General features: G+C 38.0%; 1 protein-coding gene across 1 annotated transcript in view; it reads left to right on the top strand.

The window, feature by feature from the left end:
• Positions 1–26079, top strand: part of LOC121167971 (phospholipid-transporting ATPase ABCA3-like) — a 60625-nt gene that overhangs the window by 15492 nt on the left and 19054 nt on the right. The window contains exons 7-16 of the mRNA XM_040997702.1: positions 2314–2492; positions 5439–5573; positions 16135–16264; positions 17793–17947; positions 18179–18334; positions 18706–18916; positions 21348–21498; positions 22812–22910; positions 23196–23349; positions 24532–24829. Coding sequence (XP_040853636.1) covers positions 2314–2492; positions 5439–5573; positions 16135–16264; positions 17793–17947; positions 18179–18334; positions 18706–18916; positions 21348–21498; positions 22812–22910; positions 23196–23349; positions 24532–24829 — 1668 coding nt within the window. The remainder of the gene's footprint in view (positions 1–2313; positions 2493–5438; positions 5574–16134; positions 16265–17792; positions 17948–18178; positions 18335–18705; positions 18917–21347; positions 21499–22811; positions 22911–23195; positions 23350–24531; positions 24830–26079) is intronic.

The raw sequence follows: 26079 nt of genomic DNA on the forward strand, positions 1-26079 counted from the left end.
TCTCACACTTCTTTGTCCATTTCTCAAATATCCTCAACAGCCTGAGGTGGGCCAGGCTGAAGCCCAGGAACTCGGTCTGAGTCTCCTATGTGAATAGTAAGGACCCAACTCTTTGAACCAACACCTGCTGACTCTTAAGCTGATCATTAGCTGGAATATGGAATGGAGAACAGATTTGAATCTAGGCACTTTCATAAAGTATTTGGGTATTACAAGTGATGGTTTAGCCATTGTACCAAACACTTCCCCATCAATGAATTTTTGAATTTTGAACCAGCCTTACCTACCTTGACTTTGTCCCAGTAGATTTTAGCATATAATTAGTTTATACACTGTTTTAATTTTTCTACCATTGCATAAAATAGTTTTACATTTATGAGTTATATTATTGGTTTATAGGATATTTTTCTTGTCATTTTTTTTCTGGTTTTGTTTTGAGTCATGCTAACTTTATAAATTACTTAGCATTCCCTCTGCTCTTGAAAAAGGTTATAAAAGGGCCTGGTAGTGTAGCCTAGTGGCTAAAGTCCTTACCTTGCACACACCTTATGGGCATCAGTTCGTGTCCTGGCAGCCCTGCTTTTCATCCAGCTCCTTGGTTGTGGCCTAGGAAAGCAGTAGAGGATGGCCCAAAGCCTTGGGACCCTGCACCCACATGAGAGACCCAGAAGAGACTCCTGGTTCCTGGCTTTGGATTGGCTCAGCTCCAGCTGTTACGGCCACTGAGGAAGTGAATCGAGACAGAAGATGTTGCTCTCTGTTTCCCCTCCTCTGAGTATCCTCGGTGACAGTGTTTCGAAGCCACTACATAAAGTGACAGTGTTTCTCTTCTTTATGAGCATGTGCCATATTCTTTTTTTTTTATTTCTATTCTTCATCATTTTTTATTGAAACTGAGGCATTTCCAGTCTTATAATGTGGTCTCTTTGGATATTAGAGTCACACTGTGAAACTACTAATATTTGACACTGCATCTACGTTTTTTACACTGACTTTGTCTTTGCTAGGACATCCTTCTTTCCTCCGTCCCCTGTATTGTGACTTAGACTAAGTCTTATAATATCTAGAAACATAATCTACATTGTACTAGTAGCAGTATTCACATTTTAGATTACTTATGCTGAGTAATAACAAATGAATCTATAAATTTTATTGAAATAATATAATGCTCATAGCCAATCATGAAGAATGATAAATTCCAAAATGAATTAGCTCCTAAGTTATCATATTTTGGCCTTTTACTTATTTATTTTTGAGCATTTACTGTGTCCCAGATATTATGTGCTAAGAGAAACAATGTGGAATAAGAAAGTCAAGTTTCTATTTCTTATAGAACTTTGTTTTTTTACATTCTTAAAGCAAATATATGTTTTATTATACTTAAGACACCTAAATTAACTACTTTTTATTTGCAGCCTATTTCACTGCCACTTTGGGAGGTTTCTGTTTTTTTCTCAGCTATCTCCCAGCTGCTGAGCTGTTAGCCGACTATGGGCAGCTGACATTCTCACAGAAGCTGTTGGGCTGTCTCAGTTCAAATTATGCATTGGCACTGGGATTTAAATTCATAGTTGAATCAGAAATGACGAGTGAGTATAGATCTTATGCATTGCACTGTTCCAGCAGATATTTTTGTAATTTTACTGTATATTCTTTGTTTGGATAGTGATTCATAGCGCTAAACTGCCCTTCAAAAATTTCTGCTTTACATCACCACTTGCAGCATGTACATGGTACCACATTCTCTGCACACACTACAAATGTAGTAATGCCTCTTTCTACTCCTTTTGGAGTTACAGCCTTCTATCTACTGGAGGGGTATGAAATGACACAATTCCTTCTCTTTTCTGTCTCCATTGTATTATATATTTAAAAAAATATTTTAGACTTGTGTCTTGTAGTTAAAATCCACTCTTACTTTTCAGTGATTATGGTTTTTTAAAATTATAAATGCCAGTGAACATGAATACTTAATATGAGGAGGAGTGAAGAGAGATGAACCACCATCTTAACCTGTACACTTGCTTATTTTTCTTAAAGCCACTTTCCAAAATTTTTGCTAAGCTTGATTTTTGTTTCAATCATTTGTAGTAAAGTGCTTTTTTTTAGAATCTGGTAGGGGGACACTATATGATTACTAACTCAGATGTACTGTGGGCCAACATAAATCTGAGAGTGTAAGAAAATGTTTGACTCTGGTATGAATCCCAAGAGAGCATTAGTATGGTATTTTTTTCACTATTTAGTTACAATACAGAAGTATAATTTTGTTTTAGTTTCAGCAGGCACTTAATGTCTTCTCTTATGTCTTAGAAACTGGAATTAAATGGAATAATCTCTTCTCACAAAACGGATATGACAACTTTTTCTTTGCCTATGTTCTGTTAATGCTACTAATTGATGCCTTCTTGTATGTCCTTGTGGCTTGGTATATAGACGCTGTATGTCCTGGAAAGTATGGTATCCCAAAGCCATGGAACTTTTTCTTGAAAGTGAGTTCTAATTCTAATATTATTTATAGAGGCAGAAGGTTTGATGAATTTATTTTTCATTATCTGAAAACTAACACGAGTTGGGCCTGGCACAATAACCTGGTGGCTAAATCCTAACCTTGTATACACTGGAATCCCATATGGTCACCAGTTTGTGTCCCAGATGCTCCACTTCTCATTCAGCTCCCTGCTAGTGGCCTGGGAAATCAACATAGGATTGCCCAAAGCCATTGGACCCTGCACCTATGTGGGAGATCCCGAAGAAGCCTCTGGCTCTGGGAGAGACAGGATAGTGACATAGGGTGTGGACAGGCTTAAATTTACAGAGAATCACTAGCCAGAAAGAAGCAGAGAGGGTGCATTCCAGGAAATAGAAAACAGGCTGATAGCAGAGGGGTACCTGGAGACCTGAGGACACAGGGAAGCAGCAGTGACAATGAAGTAGTTTTGCAGTGAACAAATACTCCAGCAGCGGTCAGCAAGCGGTAAACTGAGGAGCCAGAGCTCCTCTGGCAGTCGGGTGGGAGGGACTTCACTGGGAGTTCAGGAGGTGAACCCAGGCCAAAAAAAAAAAATGACCTGTCCTGCTGATTTGTTTGATTTGACCACAAGCAGAAATAAACCAGCAGAACCCAAGAAGGCAGTGCATGTATAGGGTGAATTTCACAGCCCATATTGCCACAATGCCACTTCAGGAACCAATTGGTGTTGTGAGGCAAAGGTTGTGATACTGGAAGGATAAGAGCGAGCTGTGCCTGCATTGCACTAGACCCAGAGGGAAAAAAGTACTGACTTTGCATTCTACAGATTCCACCAAAAAATAGGTCTGAGTGGCTCTCAGAGCTAACAGTAGGCAGGTTCTGGCAAAATCAGCACCACCAACACACCAATTATTTAGGACATCTGGCATCTTCCTAATCCTAGAAACTGCTTGCACCAGAAGTGAGAGAACGGTTGTACAGGGAATGGTGCAGCCCCAGCAAAGGATCACAGAAGTGAAGATTGGTGAGCCAGGAGCTGGGGCTACAGGAGACAGTGATTGAAACCTAACACAAGAATCCAAACCTGAAACTTGCTGGAAGGAGAGGCACAAGTGACTGCAAACAGAGAACTGGGTGCCAAACACCATCAGTAAAATTGACCTATAGACCTATGGGAGATACAAGTTAGGAACCTGCTCTAAAGACAAGAATACAAGAGAAGCACATATAAAAGTTCAAGGAGTTTAAGGAATATGTCACACAGGAAATAGCAACAATGAAACAAAATCAAGCTGAATTGTTAGAAATGAAGGACACAATGAAGCAAATTAAAATTCAGTGGAAAGTCTCCATAATAAAATGATTGAGGCAGAAGAAAGAATTTCAGAATTAGAAGATGTTTCTTGCCACAATGGGGAAATGATCAAAAAGCTGCAAGTCGAGCTGAATCAAGCCAAAAAATGTCATCAGGAATTAAGAGACACTATTAAAGGGTCAGTAGAAGAGTTATGGGAGTTCCAAAAGGCACAGAAAAAAGAAGCTGGGCTTAAAGATGTAGTCAATGAAATATTAAATGAAAATTTCCCTAGTGTGGAAAAATAACTTGAAACAACATACAGCAGGGGTATGGAACTCCCAATAGATCTCAAAAAGTGAACCTTATCACGACATGATAATCAAAACCTCTTCAGATGAACTAAGGAAAAGATCCTTAAATATGCATGTGAAAAAAAATCAGTTGACATTTAGAGTATCCCCAGTTCAGACCATCATAGAGTGAAACTGGATACCAGTAAGTCAAAATATCCTCAGAAGACATGCAAAGATCTGGGGGCTAAGTAATATGATGTTAATGAACAATGGATGATGGAGGAAGTCAAAGGCAAAATTTAAAGATTTCTTGAAATAATGAAAGCATCAACATATCAAAACTTATGGGACACAAGGCAGTGTAAAGAGGAAATTTTATCTTAATCAATGCTTATGTCAAGAAGTTAGAAAAGCACCAAATCAATTAGCTTACCATACATTTGAAGCAGTGAGAAAAATAGCAGCAAAACCATCTCAAGATTATTAAGAAAAAAGAAATAACTAAAATAAGGGAGGAATTGAACCAAATAGAGACCAAACAAACAATACACAAGATCAATGAATCAAAGAGCTGCTTCTTCAAGAAAATCAACAAAATAGATACTCCAGTAGCCCAACTAATCAAAAAAGGAGAGAGAAGATATGAACCAATAGGTCAGAGATATATAACAGGAAATATAACCATAAATATGTTGGGCATACATGAAGTTATTAGGAACTGTTAGAAGCAACTATATGCCAACAAATCAGAAGACCTAGAAGAAATGGATAGATTTTTGGACACATACAATCTACCAAAACTGAATCATGAAGCAATTAATAATCTAAATAGACCTATAACAAGGACTGAGATTGAATCAGTAATTAAATTCCTCCCAACCAAGAAAAGCCCTGAACCAGATGGCTTCACTGCAGAATTCTACCAAATGTTTCAAGAACTTACCCCAATTCTCCACAAGCAATTCCAAACAATAGAAATGGAGGCGGTCCTTCCAAGCTCTTTCTATGGGGACAGTTTCACCATAATACAAAATACAGATACAGATTCACGGAAAGAGAAAACTACCGACTGATATCCCTAATGATCATAGACACAAAGATCCTCAACAAAATACTAGCCAACATGAAATAACAGTACATTATGCAGATCATTCACCTGTATCAGGTGATATTTATCCCTGCCATGATTTTAATATAATAGTCTGATTTAATCAAGCTATAGCCAAATAGTCACAAAATTGAATCTCAAGAAGTTTTCCGTAATACATCTCAATACAAAAGCTGAAAGACAAGAGGTATTTTCTGATACTTAGTTATTCAGTTCTCTGCCAGTGATTGTATCTTTTTTTTTTTTTTTTTTTTACTTCATTCTTAGTACTCTTACTGGTCTGGGAAACCAGCTGTGGAAACATCTGGATTACACCAATTTCATGAGCCAGTACAAAGCAAGTATTTTGAAGCTGAACCTACTGGTTTGGTAACAGGTATCACAATCAAACACTTGCACAAGGTATTGTCTCAGAGATCTCTTTTTCTTCATGTGACTGTGTTATAAACATTCATTACTAGAAATGTCAAGAAAAATATCATTTGTTACCAAAAGGTCTTAGCCATCATTTTTATTCCCTTTAAGAAAGATCAAGGTGTATGTAGCATATAATAAAAGCTACATGTTCTCTTTCCTCCAGAATTGAATTAAATTCTTTTGTGAAATATAACAGTATCTTACACAGTTGGTCTTATTTTAAAAGTTAGAACCTAGTGGAACCTTTATGATTTGACTATAATAACATTGATCTCTGACCACAAATGGTTTACATACATCCACTTGAAATGTCCTCTGCTTCAGTGTGTATCAGGAGAGATAGTTGGTTCTCTTAGTTTATCTAGATAATTTGCAGGCAAGAAGTATTGATCTGAGCCCCTAATTTCATAACTCGGAAAAACCATGAGACTTGAAAACTGACTGACTTTTGGAGTATTTAAGCTCTTTTATCCCTTGTTGCCTTCATTGTATTATGTGGTGTCTAAATTTTGGGTAAAACTCAATATTTTACCTGATACCTTTAAGAAAATCTACATATCTGAAACATTTGTGTGAATATTATTAGCCTGTGAAGTAAGGTTGATGGAAGGGGTTGGTTACTTCAAAGAGTTCTAGGTACTGATATAGCAATGAAAAATGAGATAAGATCTGTGCCCACAAGAAACTTAGATTCTAGTGTGATTAAAGTGGGTTAGCAATCAAATGAGCAAGATGTTTATAGTAAAGGGGGTGATGATGTAGCAATTAAGGAGTAAGATGGCAAAGTGAGAATTTTCAGATAAGGTGTACAATGAAGTCCCTCAGCAAACAGCCATGTGGATACTGCTCACTCTTTTTAATAGTAATTGCTGAATAAAACCACCTTGTCCAAATTTCGCCTATTTCTCTGGGACAACCTATATTCAATAAATATTCAAGATGGGCTTTTAAAGGTCTTGCTCTTTCATCTGTCCTAAGTCTGTTCTTAGTGGTTTTCCAAGCCATAGAACTTGCCTAGTTGATCTTGTTGTTATAGTAATGAAGCCCAACTAGTCTTTCCCCCATATCTATATTGTTCTCTTATTTTCACAGATGTTTGTCTCAAAAACACCCCTGTGTACTAATTACCTTCTTCCTGTATGTTAACTTGAACCTTAGGCTGTATTTTAGGGGAAAGTTAACTAGTGATTGTTGATAGCCTGAGTTGGTTGAATAAGTGAATGATAACCTGAGAATACATTTGGATAGAAAGTGGCAATATAGTGTTCACAGACAGTGAATTAAGATGGTATACCAAGGGAATGAAGCTCACTAGCTAGTAACATGTATCCAGCACTTGAAATTATGAGGAAATTAGTCATTTGTAATTTGATGGCAATTGTTGGGGAGAAATTTTACTCTGGAGACAAAGGCTGAAAGGCTCTATATGATTAATCATCTGAGGACAAGTGTGAAATTGAGTCCAGTGTGAAATTTAGTGTGTCTTTCAGAAACTATAGAAAGAGATTTTCATCTCAGCAACTGAAGGGCAGAGAAGGCTGAGACTTAAGCTTCAAGCTGACTCATAAGAATAAAACTCTAGGGCTTGGTATGGTAGCCTAGTAGCTGAAGTCCTCACCTTGCATGTACCAAAATCCCATATGGTCACCAGTTCATGTCCTGACTAACCTGCTTCCCATCCAGCTCCCTGCTTGTGGTCTGGAAAAGCAGTGGAGGGTGGTCCAAAGCCTTGGAAGCCTACACCCAAATGGGAGACCTGAAAGAAGCTCTGGGCTTCGGATTGGCTCAGCTCCATCCATTGCAGCTACTTGGGGAGTGAGCCAACATGTGGAAAATCTTTCTCTCCATGTCTCCATCTCTCCTTCTCTCTGTAAATCTGCCTTTCCAAGAAAAGTAAATGTATCTTCTGAAAAAAGAATAAAACTCCAGATAAAGTTAAATTCTCAGCGATTTGAATTCAGAGTGTTATTATACACTTGATCTTAGCCAAAAGTCTGAAAATCAATCAGAGTATTGTTGTAAATGAATGGTACTGAGACACAGGATGAGAAATCTAGGACTCTGAAACATCAGTTTTGTTTTCTCTTGATTCTGCAAAGGAGAAGGGACACAGGGCTGTGCCTTGCTGTCAAACTACATCATCATCCTTCAGGACAGTCATTGGATGGTGCCTTCAGGACCTCGATGATGTGAGGAAGAGTGTTCTGAGGGTGTTACTTGAGCAATTTTGATAGTTCTGAGAACTTGTTGGTTTTGTTGCTCCAGGGTTGAGAAAATCTTTCCATTGTTAATTGATAAAGACTACCTTAGTGTATCCACAGACTCAGGAACATAATGCAAAGCTTGGCCAGAAGAATTATCCAACCTGTTCTACTTTCCATCCTCCATCCTCTGCTGGCCTAGATTAGCTGACCATCATGTTCCCCATGTGCATCTGGACATGCTGTCTACCACACAGGCATCAGCAACTGAGTGGTGCAGGCCAGGTCATGTTGAATTTCAATACCTGCCAGATCACATGAGGGCTGGAGGTGGGTCACACTAGTCTAGGCTGCTGTACCTGCCAGCAAGAGCTGAGCCTGGAGGTGGGATGGGTTGAACCAGGTTGCAACACCTGCTGGCAAATGCTGAGACTAAGGGCAGGCCATCTCAGATTGAACTGCAGCACCTGATAGAACACTCAGGTGGGAGTGGACACCAGGGCTGGGAGTGGACCTGTTAGGGGAACTTCGGGGACTCCCTTATCAGGCTGCTGCTTCCACTGGTGAGTGTGACACTAGGACGAGTGGCAGTCCAGTCTGAGGCAGGCTGTCATACCCACTGGCATGCACGAGAGTCAGAATGGGTGCGGGTCAGCCAGGCTAGGTTGCAGCACCAGCTGGCAGGCCCTGGACTGGGTGTGAGTCATGTCAGGCTGAACTGCAATATCCCTGGCAGGTGCAAGATGTGGAGCTGGTAACATGCTTGGTAGGGGATCTGTGGGCATTCCCCTACCAGGCTGTAATGTCATAGTAGCTTTGGGACTGGAATTCAGTGGAACCTGGAACCTTGAAGAGAATATTGGTAAAAGTTTAAAATGCCTCGAATACACTATTAGTAGAAACCTAGATCTCTTGGACTGTTCAATTGAAGACTTACACAATGGTGAGGATCTGTTTTTCAGAACTAAAGGAAAGAAAATTCTTGCTATGTATTATTAGAAAGTTTATTGGACCTTGTGCAGTAGCCTAGCAGCTAAAATCCTTGCCTTGTGTGCACCAAGATCCCATATGGGCACAGGTTCATATCCTGGTGGCCCCGCTTTCCACTCAGTTCTCTGCTTGTGGCCTGGGAAAGCAGTCGAGGACGGTCCACAGCCTTGGGACTCTGTACCTGTGTGGGAGACCTGGAAGAGGCTCCTGGCTTCAGATCAGCACAACTCCGGCCGTTGTGGTCAGTTTAAGAGTGAATCATCGATGGAAGATCTCCCTCTCCGTATCCTCTTCTCTCTGTATATCTGACTTTCCAATAAAAAAAATAAATCTTAAAAAAAAGAAAAGGAAGTTTTTCAACGTCATCACATTCAGCAATACTGAATTGATTGGTATAAGAATTATTTCCAGGCATATTGTTGAGGGAACTTTTTCTGGCTTCATTGTTCTTGCATTCTTGTTGTAAAATGTAACAAATGTGGTGCTTCCAAGAGCTATTCAGCCAAACAGGAACTACAACAACTTGAGGGCATTGCTCTCAGATACTTCCAAAGATGAAGATTGTCTCAAACGTTTTGTGGAAGGGACTTATTGCCAAAATGTGCTTAATATTTTCTATGAAGTTGCACTAGAAGAAACACAACCAATTAAGAACAGAACAGACAATACAAAACTTAAAAAAGAAGGCTTTGGAAGGCTAAACTTCTGTAAGTAGGAAGTGGGCAGAAAAAAAACCTCAGCTGCAGATGCAAGCTGCCTTTCAAGGAAGAATTCAGAAAGCAGGCCAAGAGCTGTGGAGCATCATTCTTTGAGTCCTAATCAAGGAACTGCCAATAGGCCAACTATTGGATTTCAGGTTTTCTGTTGACTCCCATGTGCCTTTTTTTTTTTTTCTTTAATGAGAGCATTTATGGTGGTTAACCTGTGTTTGGTTTGTAGGAAAGAGTAAAGTGTAGAGATCTACGTTACTGTGGTTTCCATGTCTTCATACACTAGAGGATGTTTTGAAGCTTCATCATCACCTAGGCCCAATTTAAGTATCGAGACTCTGCACTTTGAGCATATGCTATAAACTAGAGGTGAGGAACTTTTTTCTACTAAGGACAGTTTGGGTCTTTATAATATAATTCACAAGTCATACAAAGTTATCAACTTAAAAATCAGCCTGCCATAGATCTATTGGTGGATTCTCAGTAATGACAGTGTATCCATCACAAACCAAAGCAAGTAATTGACCCAGTCGCAGTGACTTTTTCAGATGTGATGTAATAGCACACTTACACAACCTAAAGAAAGCAGAAGCAGAAATTTTGGTAATCATTTAAATGTACAGCAGGAGTCTACGTTTATGTGTTAATCCAAGTCTATATTACCAACTTATCTCTCTGTCCTAATATAATTGAAAGGAACCTGAAATGGCTGTTCATCTTGTAGAGATTTGATGAACACTGGTGCACTGCATTGATGCCGCACTGTTTCAGTAGGACTAGATACGGTGCAAGTGGGGTGGAGTATGGTGGGGGTAGGTATAGATAAAGCCTATAAAGATTAGAGAGCTCATCACACATCAATAAAATGTTTAAGAATTGATATTCTTGGACCAGCTACTACATTCTTTACAAAGTAAAACATACTTTTGTGCATCATTATGCTTTATACTTCCCACTGTGAAAAATAATAACAGTAGGCCTTTTCCAGTTTTAAAAGCAGTGTTTGTATTACTGAATATGAATGATGACATCAGCTGTCAAATTTGAGTGCCGTCCAAAGAGGGAAAGGTTCCAACAGCAGATCTAGATTTTATGGTATTAGAAATATCAGCATTGACTCATAACTCCAACCATGGGGAGAGTAACCAGACCTGTGATTTGAGAGTGGAGTGCATGTGTCAAAACTGGACTTCCTCAATGGCTTTGATGGAGCAGTGGATGGCATACTTAGAGGCACATGGAGGATATGTCAAACCATTGGAGCCTGTGGAGCAGAGAAAGGAGAGCAGAGCAAATTGGTCAACTGCCCCAGTGAAGTAGGACAAGAAATTTCTGGGTGAATGGAAACTTAGAAGTGGACTGTGTCAGCCAAAGGACCTTGGAAAGATATCCTCATCCTTGCATCTGCAAGATCAACAGCATTTCAGAGCTATCAAAACCACTTAAGCAAAACCATTGGAGCATGTGCCACATGGGAACCTTGGGGTAACATTGGGTGGTGGTTCCCCATCCCCAGGTACTGAGGTAATTGGGAGGTTAGGGATGCTCTCCCCTAGTTTCTCCCCTTCCCCCAGATACAAGGAAAAGAAATTGTGAAAACAATGGTCTCACCCACTTTCCCCAGATATCCTGGACCCCTCCCACCCTGATCAACTATGTAAATGTCATCAAAAATAAAATTTTTTAAAGAGATGTCAACATTTTGATTTTATGCTAAATCTCACTGGGAAAATAACAATAAAAACTTCTAATATTTTAAATCAAGAACATTCCATCTGCAGTCGAATTAGGGAATCATATCTTTCTCTTGGCCTGCTGCTATTGGCCCTTGATAGGGAAGAAGCAATTGCATTGTGACTTCTGAACACACGTTTTCAGACCTGACTATCATTAGTTATTTTTTATCAGCCTGATAAATCAGTAAGGGCAAATAAAATGATCAATTATTCAAAATGAAAGTAAGTACATAAGAGATTGAACATGAGTATAATCAAATTATATGAGCAAGGTTTGTATACTGAAAGCCCAAATCCTTATGTTATTCACCACTCTTAAATCAGCACTTCTCCCTCAGCTCACAATTATAGTTTTGCTGGAGATCCACTTTAATTAATTTACACAATAGAGAAAAGCTTGAGTTTGGTTTATCAGCTTGGTACACAGGTAAAAGCCAGAAATTATTAGTTGCACCAGAGCCCCCAAGTGAGAATTATGTTCAAAGTTAAAGAGAAGGGCTATCCCACTGAGCAAAATAACTTTAGAACAGTCATGTGGTCTTTTATACCACGTACCTTGGCTCCAGACTTCCGAACTTATGGACAGTTATGAATGTTATGGACAGTTGGTTGAGGACCTCAAAGGAGAATGAATGGAAGATTAGGAATAAAAAATTCTAAGGGAAGGGCATGTATTGATAACTGTTAAGAATGAGAAACAATGTAAAGATCTCTGTGAAGCATGTTATCCACCAGAAACCAAAGAAGAGACATAGAATAACCAAGTTTACAGGTGACTCATTCAGTGGACATCCCATGGCTTTTCAGTCATCTCAGTAGTTGGAAGAGGTACAAGATACCTGTATGGGCTCTGTGGCAGCTCATTTTGTCATCAACAAAGCTCAATGAGCACAATTTCTTAAGGAAAACAGCCAGTATTTGGTGAGCAGATTAGTCCAGTGGACCTCTTTCCTCCCAAAGGATCTTCATTTCATCTTGTTAGGAATCAACATATATTTCAGTCATGTTTTTGGCTTTTGTTCTTTTAGGGCCTCTGTCAATATCACAGTTTTTTTTTCTTTTTAATTATCAGTAGAAAGGAATGGATGACATTTGTTTATCTACTAGTATGGGATTCCACAACATATCACATCAGACAGGAAATACACTTTACAGTAAAGAAGGCATAGCAGTGAGATGACAACCATGGGGTGCATTAACCACATACATCCAGAGCCTGTGAACCTAGAGAAGTCATGAAATGCTAGGCTAAAGACATATTTTGAGGCAGCTTCCTGAAGATAGTAACTTTCAAAAATAAGGTGCCACCCTCCAGGGTGTAGATGCTAACACACATGGCCATTATTACAGTGCTGTGTCCCCAAAAGGTAGAATGCATATTTTGAAATCGAAGTTTACAAGCAGTAGTGCTTCTTGCCAAAGCTTCTAGCAATCCATTTGGGAAATTTTGTGCTTCCTGTCGTGAGCCACTTTGAATTGTAAACTTGTTAACAATGCACTTTGGACAAGAGACCAACAGACAAGAAAAGGAATGAACATTCTGGCAAAAAAAAAAAAAAAGCAGAATTGACTATGATCTTCAGGAAGTAGGTTAGGTTATTACCAGTGATAACAAAGAGGAGTAAATTAGGAATCCCCACAATCCACTTGTATGTATGCACTGCCCAGATGCCACCCTCTAAACTTCAGTCATGAAGAATGTTGCAGACTCAACTCCAGCTCAGCTGTCACTTCGAAATTTCTTGTGATGAAAAGAGCACCCACAAACAAGTTCATGCTCCTCCTTCAGGCTACTAAAACCCTGAAAGTGGCCACCCTGAGAATGGTAAGGCCTTCTCCCTTGACTTGAGATGACTCTATGGGACCACTAGAGCTTGAGTGCCCCTCGGTGGGGTTCCCCTGAAGCTGTGAAGTAACTACATGGTGGCTGCACTTTATCCTCCACAAAATCAGCTCTTCCTTCCACAGGCACCAATCACGAGAATGCTTCTTAATAGACTTTATATATCCCAATTTTATGAGAAGTGCTTCCTGGGAATCAAATCTGCAGCGGTGACTTTTGTGCTGAAACCAGAATAAAAAAGAATGATTGATAGTTGAAAAATTGAGAACATAAGATTCAAACCAACAGAAATAAAATTCAAAGACCAGAGATTGGAAAGTGCTTCATATATCGAGGAGCAAAGATGAAATAGAAGTGAATGAAGCAGAGATTTACATGAGATGAACTTGGGAATAAAGCCATGATACAAACTACTCAGGAGCTATACGAAAGTTTTGATCTCTGTTTTTAAATGTCAGATATTCATAGGCCTTTGTGAAGGGGAGGGTCATAGTCTGTTTCGTATTTTGAAAAGACCATTCAGACTTGTGTGACGTGAATGAGTGGAAGAGATAAATTAGAGACTTCCCAGTAGATCAGCCAGAATGGCCTTGTAGCCCAGGCTGGTGACAATGGAGATAGAATTGTAAAGATTCAAATGTATTTTGTCATAAGAATGGAAAATGTTTGTTCACTGGTCCAATGTATGACTGAGCAAAGTAGAAGAAAGTACAGTGGCTGTTGGTTTTGTGGCTGGAGGACCTGAACGGTTATTTGAGCAGTTTATGGATTTTGGAGATCCTAGAGGAGAATTTAGGGTTTATTGTGGTTTACTTACTGGTGTTTTGGTTTTACCTTTGCATTAAAATTTTTATTAACATAATTCTTGTTCTTCTTTATGGGACATAGAAATACATTTTGTTAGAGGAATACAGCATAAAGTGATCAAATCCATCAACATTTTTGAGCATAAGTACATTTCTGAACACATTTGGCAAAAAGAACAGACAATGGTCATAAGATCTGTGGCCAGGAGTCCCAGTGGGTAAGATCCCGGTAGTAGTCAGTGGTGTCCAGGGTAGAAGGAATGTGGGGGAGACAGTCCACAAGTCTGAAAAGGCAGGTGCTTTGTTAGTAGAGTCCTGGGAGCAGGATCACACTTCTGTTCTGCCTCTACTGTCCCATGTAGTATAGAGTGCTGCACAAGAGATGATGCTAGGGGTCACTGTTGCTCTGCTGAATCACGTTGGATCAATGAAACTACAGTCTATTTTGCTAATAAGGTGGGATGTCTGTGGTGCCCCAGGGAAAGTGGTTACGCAGAGAATTCCGTATTGTACAGCTGGAGGGATTCCCTCAGTGGATTCTTTCTCTTTTTTTCTTTAAAAAAAAAAAGCATATGTATAAAAATTACATTGCATTATGTGACACAGTTTCACAGGCTCTGGGATTCCTCCCACCCCTCCCCATGCCTTCCCCCCATGGTGGATTCCTCCACCTTGTTGCTGTATTACATTTCAAGGATCCTTTCTCTTGATGGTGAAACACTACAACATCTGTGATTTTGCGAGGATAATATATGTTTTTATTTTCTTATTAAAAGCTACCATGAATTCTGCAGGTAGCTCTCCTTTACTGGGCTCCTTACTCTGTGATAACATAAATTCTTCCTGTAGCTGGGATTACTAGTACAAGGTGTCCAGGTAGTTGGAATCTGCTAAGAAACTGGAATTCTGACCATCAGGTTAGGGATTTGTTTGCATGTTAACTTTGTTTCTCAGTCTGCCATTCCATCCCATTTTTCCTTCTCAATTCTCTTGACTGCTTTACTGAATTACTGTATTCTTTTTCAGGCACTTACCTAAAAGTGTAGCTACTTATTTGTCAATTTGGTTCTCTTACATGTGTGAGAAGGTGAATGCTGGGCACTTCTATTTGACCATATTGTGAAAAGGGGGGGTGGGGCTTGGGTTCTAAGTATAGGAGTATAAACTTAAGAGCTCCATTTTGAGTATAAGCACTTTAGACATTCATCTAAGCAGAGATTTCATAAGCAGTTACTGCAAGATGAATAAAGGTAAGGAAAAAACTACCATTTGGGGTAGAAATGAAATGATGTCTTATTTTCTGTTAAGCAAGATATTTGCTTTTATTCATGATTAATAAATTGTATTGGAAGGAAAACGTGACTTAATTCTGAACTAGATTTTGTTTGTATTTATTTCTCTGAAAGGCAGAGAAGGGGCGATGGAGAGATAGAGAGAGAAACCTCCCATCCATTGGCACTTGAGTCAACTTTTGCTGCCTCCCCTGGCAAATATTAGCAGGGGGCTGGATTGGGAGAGGAGCAGCTAGGACTTGACCTGGTGCGTAGGTGGGGTGCTGGTGTTTCAGGAAGCAGCTTACCTACTAGGTCATGCCAGCTGACATGGGTTTTAATACTTACCCTTCCACTGCATTTTTATATTTCTTTTACTTCCAATTTATTGGAAATTTTGTCAATATCTTCTTAGAGGCATAAATAGCATCCACACATCCATGCATAGCTGCTCCAGGCAAGCAGATATTCATGTACCACCTCTCATTAAAGGTATTTTTGCTTAAATTTTAACCTAGTTGGTTGCCTCACTTCTCTCATTTGTTCAAGAAAAGTAAACGATTCAGTTTCTGTTTGTCACTAGCATAGGAATGGTGTTCTTTGTTGTCTCCATCTTAAGGAACTTGGGGTGAACATCCATGTGTAAGTTTTGAATCGGCCATTCCTCCAAATTAGGACAAAGACTGGCTGAAGAACAGTGTGATATTATCAGTTTTAAGATGGCAGCTGAAACAAAGCAGGAATGAGTAAGAATACTCAGGAGATATTTGTAATTCCATGAAGTTGTAAGATGCCTGTTTTGTCTTCAAATTTTGTCTTTTTCCTTTTTTCCTTTTTTTTTTTACAAACTCATCCATTCACAATTTTATTTTTTCTCGTGAGATGAATGATACAGCATTGTTTTTTCTGTAGATAGCTGATATGAGTTCTTGTTACAAAATAATTGTGATAGATATAAAATAGCATTTGTGGCTTCCCTCCCCCCATAGGTATTCTACCATAAGGGCACTATGAAAGTAGCTATAAAGGAACTGTCTCTGAATTTGTATGAGGGGCAGATCACTGTTCTTCTAGGACACAATGGGGCAGGAAAATCCACTACTCTGTCAATTCTGTCAGGTAGGTCTTCAACTCTATTCAAAGAGTGGTTTTATATAGAAATGGTGAGGCTTTCAGCTATCCTGTACTATATGGTCATTTCAGAAACACATAGCTTAGTATGTGTAAACTTTAAAGTTGGCAAATGATTAAATTTAATGTTCCTTTGGGGATTATTATATGATTACAAAAAGGTCAATCTACCAACAAGGCCTAAAAATCCTTAATATGTATACAGAGCAAATCCTCAATTTCAGTACACACACTCAACTGATAGTTAGGTAATTATAAATAAGTAGTGTAAGTATCTATTTCTATCAAGTAAGTTAAAAAGAAATTGTATGAAAATTGAAAAAATATATATATATAATTTTGCTGGGCTGTAACATATAAAAGATATTGTATGAATATTTGATAATAACAGCACAAAGGAGCTATGTGGGAATAAATGATAGTGGAATGAGGAAATTGGAAATTTACAGATTTGTGGAAATTATCTCTAAGTACCCATGATCAAAGAAAAAAATCACAAAGAAAATTAGGACATAATTTGATACAAATCAAGATACAACATACCACAATTTTGTCATATGAGTCACAATTTTACTGACTATAAGTGACTACATTTTAGAAAAAAAATTAAACTGAAAGCAAGTTGAGAAAACTGCATATAGATTATGCAAGTTAACGAAACCGGGAATATTAAAATACTACAGAAAGTGAACTAAAATATGTTCTTTTTAATAATTATTAGAAGTGACAAAGTTTAGTGAGATGAGCCAGGAGAAATAAAGCAGATTCGATTACTAAAGCCAAAAATGAAAAGTCTTTCACAGAAACTAGAATTGAAAGGGTCAAATAAGCTCATGTTAAAGCAATTAAAATTACAGTAACTGGCTAGAAATGAAAAGTGGAGCAAATGTCAAATGAATGAGACTGTAGGAAAACAGGAGTAATTTGGGACATATGGTCTCTTATAATAGATATGTCTGAACACATCTGGCTTCTTGGTAATGTTTTTGTAATAGGAGTACGAAATTGCCAGATTTAAAATGACATTTTCCCCATTTGAATTTAATCGACTGTAACAGCTATGGATGACGTGCTATTACATGTTTTTGAATGATTCTAAGTGTATTTTAGGTTACTATGTGCTGTTTCCTCTAACTGGATTTTAAATTTTCTAAGGATAATAGTTTTATTGCCCTGAATTTTCAGAATTTAAGAATTTGTCATAGTCTAAGGCAGTGTACAGATTATAACAATTCATAATTGTCGCCAAATGACTGATGGCAGTGTTTATTATTCAAATGATTTTTTTGCTGAAAATTAGAGCATAAAGATATAGAAAAGTACAAAATAAAGTATTTTTTTTATCTCTCTGTCCCTAAAATATCAGCATATTTTTTGGATTTTTCTCCTATGTGAGATATATTGCTCAATGTAATGAATAATCCACATGCATATTTAAGAATTGAAGTACTAGTAAGTAGTTAGTTGTGAAATTCCCTCAGAAAAGCTGTTGCTGTCCGTATATTCTTGATTCTAGGTCTCTATCCTCCTACTAGTGGACAGGCCTACATTTATGGATATGACATCTCAACCCAGATGACTCAGATCAGAAAATCACTGGGGCTATGTCCCCAACAGAATTTATTGTTTGATTACTTGACAGTGTCAGAACACCTTCAATTCTATTGTGCGGTGAGCCAAAGAGGATCTTTCTTTACACCCCCTACTCCCATTTATGTACTCGTAGTTTAGCAACTAGAAATATCCTTATAGAAGTTGAGATTGACTTTTGTTGGATTTTCCTTCAGATATAAGAGTGACAAAGGGAATAAATCACCATATAAATGATTTTAGGAAAGAGCTGATGTGAAATATTTCTAAGAATGGAGTTGGAAGCACCCATCTAATCTAACCCTTTTCTAGATAAAAGGAGTATCTCAAGAGCAGTGTCTAGAGGAGACTGACCACATGCTGTCTGCTTTTAACCTGCTGGAAAAGCGTGATATGTTTTCAAAGTCACTGAGTGGAGGAATGCAGCGCAAACTTTCCATCATTATAGCACTTATAGGGAACTCCAAGGTAAAACAAAACTAAAATTTTATCCCCATTATATGTTACAACTGCCTAAAACACTTGGCAACACAAACTTGGGAGTTGATATGGATCTAACATCTTAGACGCAACCTCCTCATTGAGAATCAGTGAAGAGTTCACATCATCAATCTCATTTCTATGAAATGACCAAATGGTTAGAATTATTCTAACATTCCTAATTTCAGTGTTTTCCACATTTACTGTCTTTTCTTATTATCTCATTGCCTTGACTTACTGCCTTAGTTGAGCAAGTAACTAAAAAAGCAAAGCCAAAAGAAACCCATGACTGGGAAGACACTTTTGGCACCTAGACATAATATTTACAATGGTCATTGAATTGTCCTCCCGGTCGTCAGGTGGTAATACTTGATGAACCAACATCTGGCATGGACCCAGCTTCGAGGCAGGCCACCTGGGATCTCCTTCAGAACTATAAAGAGAACCGTACCATGTTACTGACCACCCACTACATGGATGAAGCTGACGTTTTGGGTGACCGCATCGCCATCATGGTTCAGGGACACTTGCGGTGCTGTGGATCTTCAATTTTCCTGAAAAAATTATATGGTATGTCTTTTTTTATCATTCCTAGGATATTGATGCCTTGATAATACAATAAGTATTAATAATGTCCTTGTAATTTTCACTATTGACTATCTACCCAGTACTTCAGTTAATCCCTCTACCATGCTAAACTTTCAACTATAAGCCCTTTTGAAGTAAGACTCATTTTCCCTTCAAACTTCAAAATTATTTCCCACTATTATATTTACTGTGTTCTCCATTGTTCATGTTTGTGTCTACCATATGATTTCTACTTAAAATTAAATTTAATCTATCTCTTTACTGAAATAGGTGGTTGGCAGATAGGTAGGTGAGTGGGTAAATGGATTATTATCCATTTATTATCCTTATTAAATTAATTCTGCTCTGAAGAGTTTTTCCAATCTAAAGAATTTTTTAAATGCATCCTGACAGCTTCCTAAAGTCTCTTTGGCAATTATTCAGGATTCATCATGCATCAGTCTTCTTTGACCTTTTGAAACTCTTTGTGTTCTTCCTAGGAAGTCTTTGCTGACCTGAAGACTGCAAAGATATCTTTTTTTTTTTTTTCTTGACATTTTACAATCCTAAGTTTACAATGCTAAGGACTTATGATGGAGACGCTTTAACACCTTTGATGAAAATCATTGGATGATCTGCAAATACATATATGTCCAAATTTTCTGTTGTTTAATCTAAAACTAACCATTTAGGATTACCAGTCATTAATAGTTTATCTTGAGTTACTAAACTCTTAAAAGGAGGTAACTTAAATCCACCAATTTTTTTTCTCTTTAAAAAAATCACTTGAATTATTTTAAGGCCTTTTTGTTTCCATTTAATCTTAGTCATTTTATCAAATGGTACATACAAATCTTGTGGAATGTTGGTTCATATTACTTTTAATCTGTATGTTATTTTGGGGAAGAATGAGCTTCTTAATAGTATTGAACTTTTTGCTTTATGAACTTGATGTTATTTATTGATGTAAAGGTTTATCTCTATTCTTAAAACCCTTTTATTAGCAACATCACACAAAACAGATTATATTTTAATTGTTTAGTGAAAATGTACTATTATTTCTGGCTAAAGTGCATCCTTTAAACAGATGAACATTTGTGGATAATAAATTGCCTCATTTTTGCTTGTCTTAAGTTTTGACATATTTTGCTGTTTGTAGAACAAGACGTTGCTGATTTTTGCCCATGAACTGTAATACTGATACTGCATCATGTTTTGACTAGCACAGTTTCTGCTGAAAAATCAGTAATTCGTATCTTTAATTTTTTATGTGTGTTGTATTTCCAAACTATTGTTCACAGTGGCTGCATTAATTTGCATTCATCAATAACGCGTCAGAGTTCCCCTTTCTCTATGCCATTGCTAGCGTTTGTTATGTGTGTTGCTTCTCATGCCAGTACAATGCAATTATACCTTTCTAGTATGTGTATTTGTTCGATTTTGATTTCAGAGGCAGTGTGACCTCGTAAGAGTTTGGTAGAGCTCTGTATCTTTCAGTATTTGGGAATTATGTAAATTGTATTGGAATTAGTTTCTCTTTAAATACTTTGTAGAATTCAGTAGTAAAGTCATCAGGCCTTAGATGTTTTTTTGGTGGAAAACTTTTAAGCACTGCTTCAATCTTGTTACTTGTTTTGAGGGGTTTTTTTTTTTTTTTAGATTTTCAAAATCTTCTTGATTTAATCTTTATTGGTTGTATGTATCTGGGACTTTGTCCATTTTCATAGTTTCCCAATGTTCTACCATACAGTTATTCATGGTAGTTTCTTATAATTTTAGTATTCTGTTGTATTAGTTATTATTTTTCATATCTAATTTCAAAGTTTTTCTCCTTTTTCCCTTTGTAAGTTACTATAAAAAGCTTTTCATTTTGTTCATCTTTTGTATTGTTTTTTTGTTTGAATTTTTATTTATGTATGCCCTAATTCTTGTTATTTTTTTGCCTCCTGCTTATTTTGGTTTTGGTTGCTTTTTGTATCGTCCCCTAAGTCCTTAAGATGCACAGTTAGGTCATTTGTTTAGAATCTTTCTGTGTTTTTAATGTAAGAACAAGCTTCTATAAACATGGCTCTTGACATTGTTTTCGCTGTATCCCTCAGTCCCAACCTCCATCCTCTCTTTCTCTCTCAATTCTCTCTCTCTTTATAACTCTGCCTTTTCAAGCAAATAATTATTTCCTCAAAATAAAATTAGAAGTCAGATAACAGCGACTACCTTCCATAACTGGTTATATGATCCAGATCGTTATCAGTTTCTAAGAATTGATGCAAATTCTAAAAAGAAGAATTTGCGAGGTTTCTTAGAGTTGTAATCAAATGACTTGTGACATGCTGTATTTTTAGCTCATTCAAGCAATAGGAAGCTAAGTATAGTCTCACAAGCATATGGAAAGTCCGAAATTGTTTTATTTCTCCCTCTGAATGAATTTTCTCAGGTGTGGGATACCACATAGTCATGGTGAAAACACCTCATTGTGATGTTGAAGAAGTTGCAAAATTGATTCATAATTATGTGCCAGTAGCTACAATGAAGAGCAATGTTGGAACTGAATTGTCATTTATTCTACCCCAAGACTATATACACAGGTATGAATCTAAAAAGTACTAAATGGTTGGCTTTAAATATCCAGAAATCATTGTGGTTTTTCCTGGTTTCTTATTTAACTTTTTATTAAAATATAACTTCTTTCAAGCTATCATTTGCACTGAGGAGAGAGATATTACCTAATGACTGTAACCATGAGTATAGTTTATTCTTGGTAGACTAAAAATCACTGCTGGTGAGTAAAGAGGAGTAATAAGAAAGTACAGGTCAGAGCCATTGTGGAACAACAGCTCAAGACACTACCTGTGACACTGGCTTCCTGTATGGTCACTGATTCAAGTTCCAGGTACTCTACTTCCAATCCACCTCCCTACAGATGTTCTGGAAGGGTGGGGAGGAGCAGGAAAAGGTGGCCTGAGTGCTTGAGCCCCTGCCACCCATGTGGAAGACCAAGATGGAGTGCATTCTTCTGGCTTCAGCCTGGCCCGACTCCCAACTCTGGTGGTCATTTGGAAAATGAACCAGATAGTGAAGATAGTCTGTCTCTCCCTCCCTCACTCCTGTCTCCCTGTCTCTTACTCCTCCCTCCTTCCCTCCCTCTGAACCCTGCCTTTCAAGTCAATACATCTTTTTTAAAAATGTGATTTAAAAATGAAACTATTTAAATGGTACTTTTTAGAGTTAAGGCAACAAGAACTCAGAGGCAATAAGCAGTAGAAAGTCTCCAATTACCATCAAAGAGAATAAGAGAGAGAACTCAGCCTGCGGTAATCATCCTTAAAAAAACAAAACAAACAAACAGACGAACGAACAAACAGCAGTGGGCTTCTGGCAATAGCAGTAGTGAAGTCACTTGTTCCTCTGCTTCAAATCCAACGTCAGGTTAAGGTGCACCCTGAAGACAACTCAAGTGCTTGTGTCCCTATTACCACATGGGACATCTAGGTAGAATCTTGAACTCCTGGCTAAGGTCTGGCCTAGCCTAGACTGTTGTGGGTACTTGGAGGGTTAAAGCAAATGAAAGAGATCTTATTCACTCACTCACTTACTCAGTCACTCTTGTTATGCCTTTCAAAATAAAAAATAAATAAATTGATAAACGTGGGGAAAAAATCACCATAATTATCCAAGAACCAGGAACAGTGGGAAATTTTTGCTGTATCAGTTTATTAGTTTCTTTCTATTTGTTTTTCCACATTTCTGATTTACCAGAAGCATGAATTAATAACCAATGAAGTGAAGAATTAGCTACATATTCCTCACTGATGAGAGCTAATCCGTTTAGAATAAAAAGATACACATATGAAAGCCGTCTAGTCTGTTGCCAGCTCTTACTCTGCCTGTCTGCCTCCAGGTTTGAAGCTCTGTTTACTAATCTGGAAAGCAAACAGCCAGAACTGGGTATTGCTAGCTTTGGTGTCTCTATCACTACCATGGAAGAAGTCTTCCTCAGGTAAGTGATAATGTATAGAGAAAAGTAAACCTTGGGTGGAGGGGTTGGAGTGGGAAGGACCAACTAGAAATATGTAGGCTTTGGGGAGGCGGAAGTGAATTTGGGAGCCACTGCTCTACTTTAGTGACCCTGCTGCCTCCAAGCAATGTCCCTGCCAACCAGTGAGCAAACCAGGGAAGCTTCTGTGTTGGAAACTGCTATTCACAGTCTCTAACCAACATATGGGGAGGAGTTTGAAGTGCAAAGCTTATGGTTTCGCTGCTTTTGCTTTTTGTTTGGATGCAGGGTCAGTCATATGGAAAATGTATCGGCAGATAGCCAAGCTGTGCAACCTTCCTCCCGAGAGGTTCAACCCACCACAAACTGGAATAGGAATGCATCAGAAGTCAGAGAAGTGCATTCTTCCTTGTCACGGGAAACTGTTAGGTTTAATACTGGGGTAAGCGCCTTGACTGAGAAATCTGATATACTTCTGGTTTGGGTAAAGTGCATTTCGTTTTTTGTTTTTGTTTTGTTTTGTTTTCTTAAGATTTATTTTACTTTCATTGTAAAGTCAGATACACAGAGAGAGGAAGATCTTCTGTCCAATGATTCACTCCCCAAGTGACCCCAACGGCTGGTGCTGTGCCAATTCGAAGCCAGGAGCCAGGAACCTCCTCCAGGTCTCCCACATGGGTGCAGGGTCCCCAAGGCTTTGGGCCGTCCTCGACTGCTTTCCCAGGCCACAAGCAGGGAGCTGGATGTGAAGTGAAACTGCCGGGATTAGAACCGGCGACCATATGAGATCATGGCGCTTTCAGGGCGAGGACCCTAACCCCTAGACCACCACGCCAGGCCCTGCATTTCGTTTTAATGGTTAAGTGCAAGGCATTTGAGGTTCAGTCACTGAGGGCCCCAACAAGAAATGCAGTCTCTTGCATCACACCTAACTGATACACTGTTACAGAAGAGAGGTTCTGGGTAATGTGCTAAGGTATGGAGAAAAGACAAACCTTGGAAGAAAAAGACAGCAGTCATTCCTCTGTTCTTTTTTATATTCTTTTCAAATTGATAACCCAGACATTTGTTGCTCCATTGAAGATAAAATAAGGTTATTAGTGAGCCTGATTCTTAAAATCTTCAACAATATGTTTTTAAGTTTCTGCAGTGGAAGCTGTTACTGCCTGTCAGACCATTCCCTAAGCACTGTGATTCCCACTTGGAAAGTCTCTGAGTTAGCACATCTCTTGCATTCTGCACTGTTTATTCCTCCAGTAAAGTACCATTGTTAATGTGGTTATCAGGATCTAAGCAAAACCCTGCTGTTGAGATTTAAATGCTATATCAAAAGCCAGCAATCAGTGGCCATGGCTATGTCTCAGTACAACTTTATGTACAAAAACAGGCCATAACTTGTTCTTACCTGGCGTATGCCACAAAAGCAGATCATGCTAGGATGTCCTTTAATACTTTGCTGCAGGTTCCAGTCCATGTACTTAATGTAGGTGAAGTTTGTATGATTATGCTATATATCTTCATATCATAACATTTCAATGCAGTCATGTTAATTTATTTCATCATGGAGCATTGGTTTAGGCGTGTACTATCATGACGTTCTGTTTCTTCTTTCTTCTGTTGTTAGTGTCTGCTCTATTGCCAGCAGTTTCGTGCCATGTTCTTAAAGAGAATGATGTTCAGTCGGCGCAACTGGAAACTCATGTTGTTACAGACACTGGGACTTGTAGCTTCCTTTGCCTTTATGTTTGAGATTGGTAAACCTTCAAATGCTGATGAGAATGCCAGAGAAATGAATTTGGGCGAATATGGTCAGACCACTGTGCCTTTTTCCATTTCTGGAAATTCAAATTTCACTACAGATTTCTTAAAACTTCTTGAGAGTAAGCTAACATCTGAAAACCAGAAACTTAAAGAAGTAGAAGGTAAGATCCAGTAAAAGAAAATAAAAATAAAACAATGTTCTTAAGTAATCTTTTTTCTTACTTTCAAAGAAGAATCTTAACTATACTATTTGTGTACTAACTCTGTTTTTTTGTTGTTGTCTTTTTCTACTGCTAGTCATCAATATTGATTTTACAAATTTTTATTACCCTCAGTTCAATCAAGCATTAGCATCTGAGTAAGTCAGATAATTTGTCCCATATAAGACACATAGGAAATACAGAGACTGAATTTAACCAGATCTTCCTTGAATTCACAAACTTACAATTCACTGTACCATATCAACTTTCTGAAAAAAAAGTCTATTCCCTTTTAAGAATAATTACTTCCTCCTAAATACTAAATAAATTACTTCCTTCCTCTTGTAAGTGCCCCCTGTTGAACAGTGGACCTTAGGTTAGCAAACAGGTTGCAGAATTGGCAAGCCTGAGTTTATCTTCTCCAGTGAATTGGTTTAATTTTTGGCAGGTAGTAAGGTAGAGGTAAGCAGTAAAGCCAATTAGAAATTGAAGTAATTTGAGGCTTAGTTGAAATTATTATAGTCTATGTGGGTACTTCAACAAGTTTGTGGAGATATGTAATCAAAAGATCAATATATTTTGATGTAAATAATTTTTAATCCATGCACATTTTTTGCAGCACTCATTTTTTTCATAAACTTTTTGAATGCCTCTTTTATATCTTCATTACTGTTAGAACATGCCACTGCTTAGAGAGCCATTTTGGAGAACTCAAAATTTTATGAAGACAAACGTATCATTAAATAAATAAAGGAAAAGGAGTTGTAAAATGTTGAATTTCCTTTAATGCGTTTTACTCTTCCCAGAGTTTTGGTCACACGATGTAGATTGTTTTTCTAGATCTCCAATACCCTCAAAGAGGTTCTTTAAAAGTATATGTGATCCACATACCCTTCTAGGTAGGACACAGATTAGTTACTCCTCACTGAGGTATTGAGGATTTCTCTGCACATCCCTCCTAAAATTGTTCTGCACTTCAACTGTTGACATAAGCCTTATTAGAGTTATAAGCCAGCTTAGACTATCCAAAAATCTGCCAAGTTCAGCAAAATTATGCTTCAACACTATAAACTGCTAAATACTAAAATGAAAATAGATACGAGACAGCTGAATAGTACCCTATAGCCATTTTAAGGTGTATAGAAGCCAATTGTATATAAACTAAAATTGAAATGTCAGTGAAGTAGTCATAGTATATGGTTAAGAACTTG

This window comes from Ochotona curzoniae, unplaced genomic scaffold (assembly GCF_017591425.1).
Source record: "Ochotona curzoniae isolate NIBS_2020 unplaced genomic scaffold, NIBS_Ocur_1.0 patch435, whole genome shotgun sequence".
Taxonomy (NCBI): Eukaryota; Metazoa; Chordata; class Mammalia; order Lagomorpha; family Ochotonidae; genus Ochotona; species Ochotona curzoniae.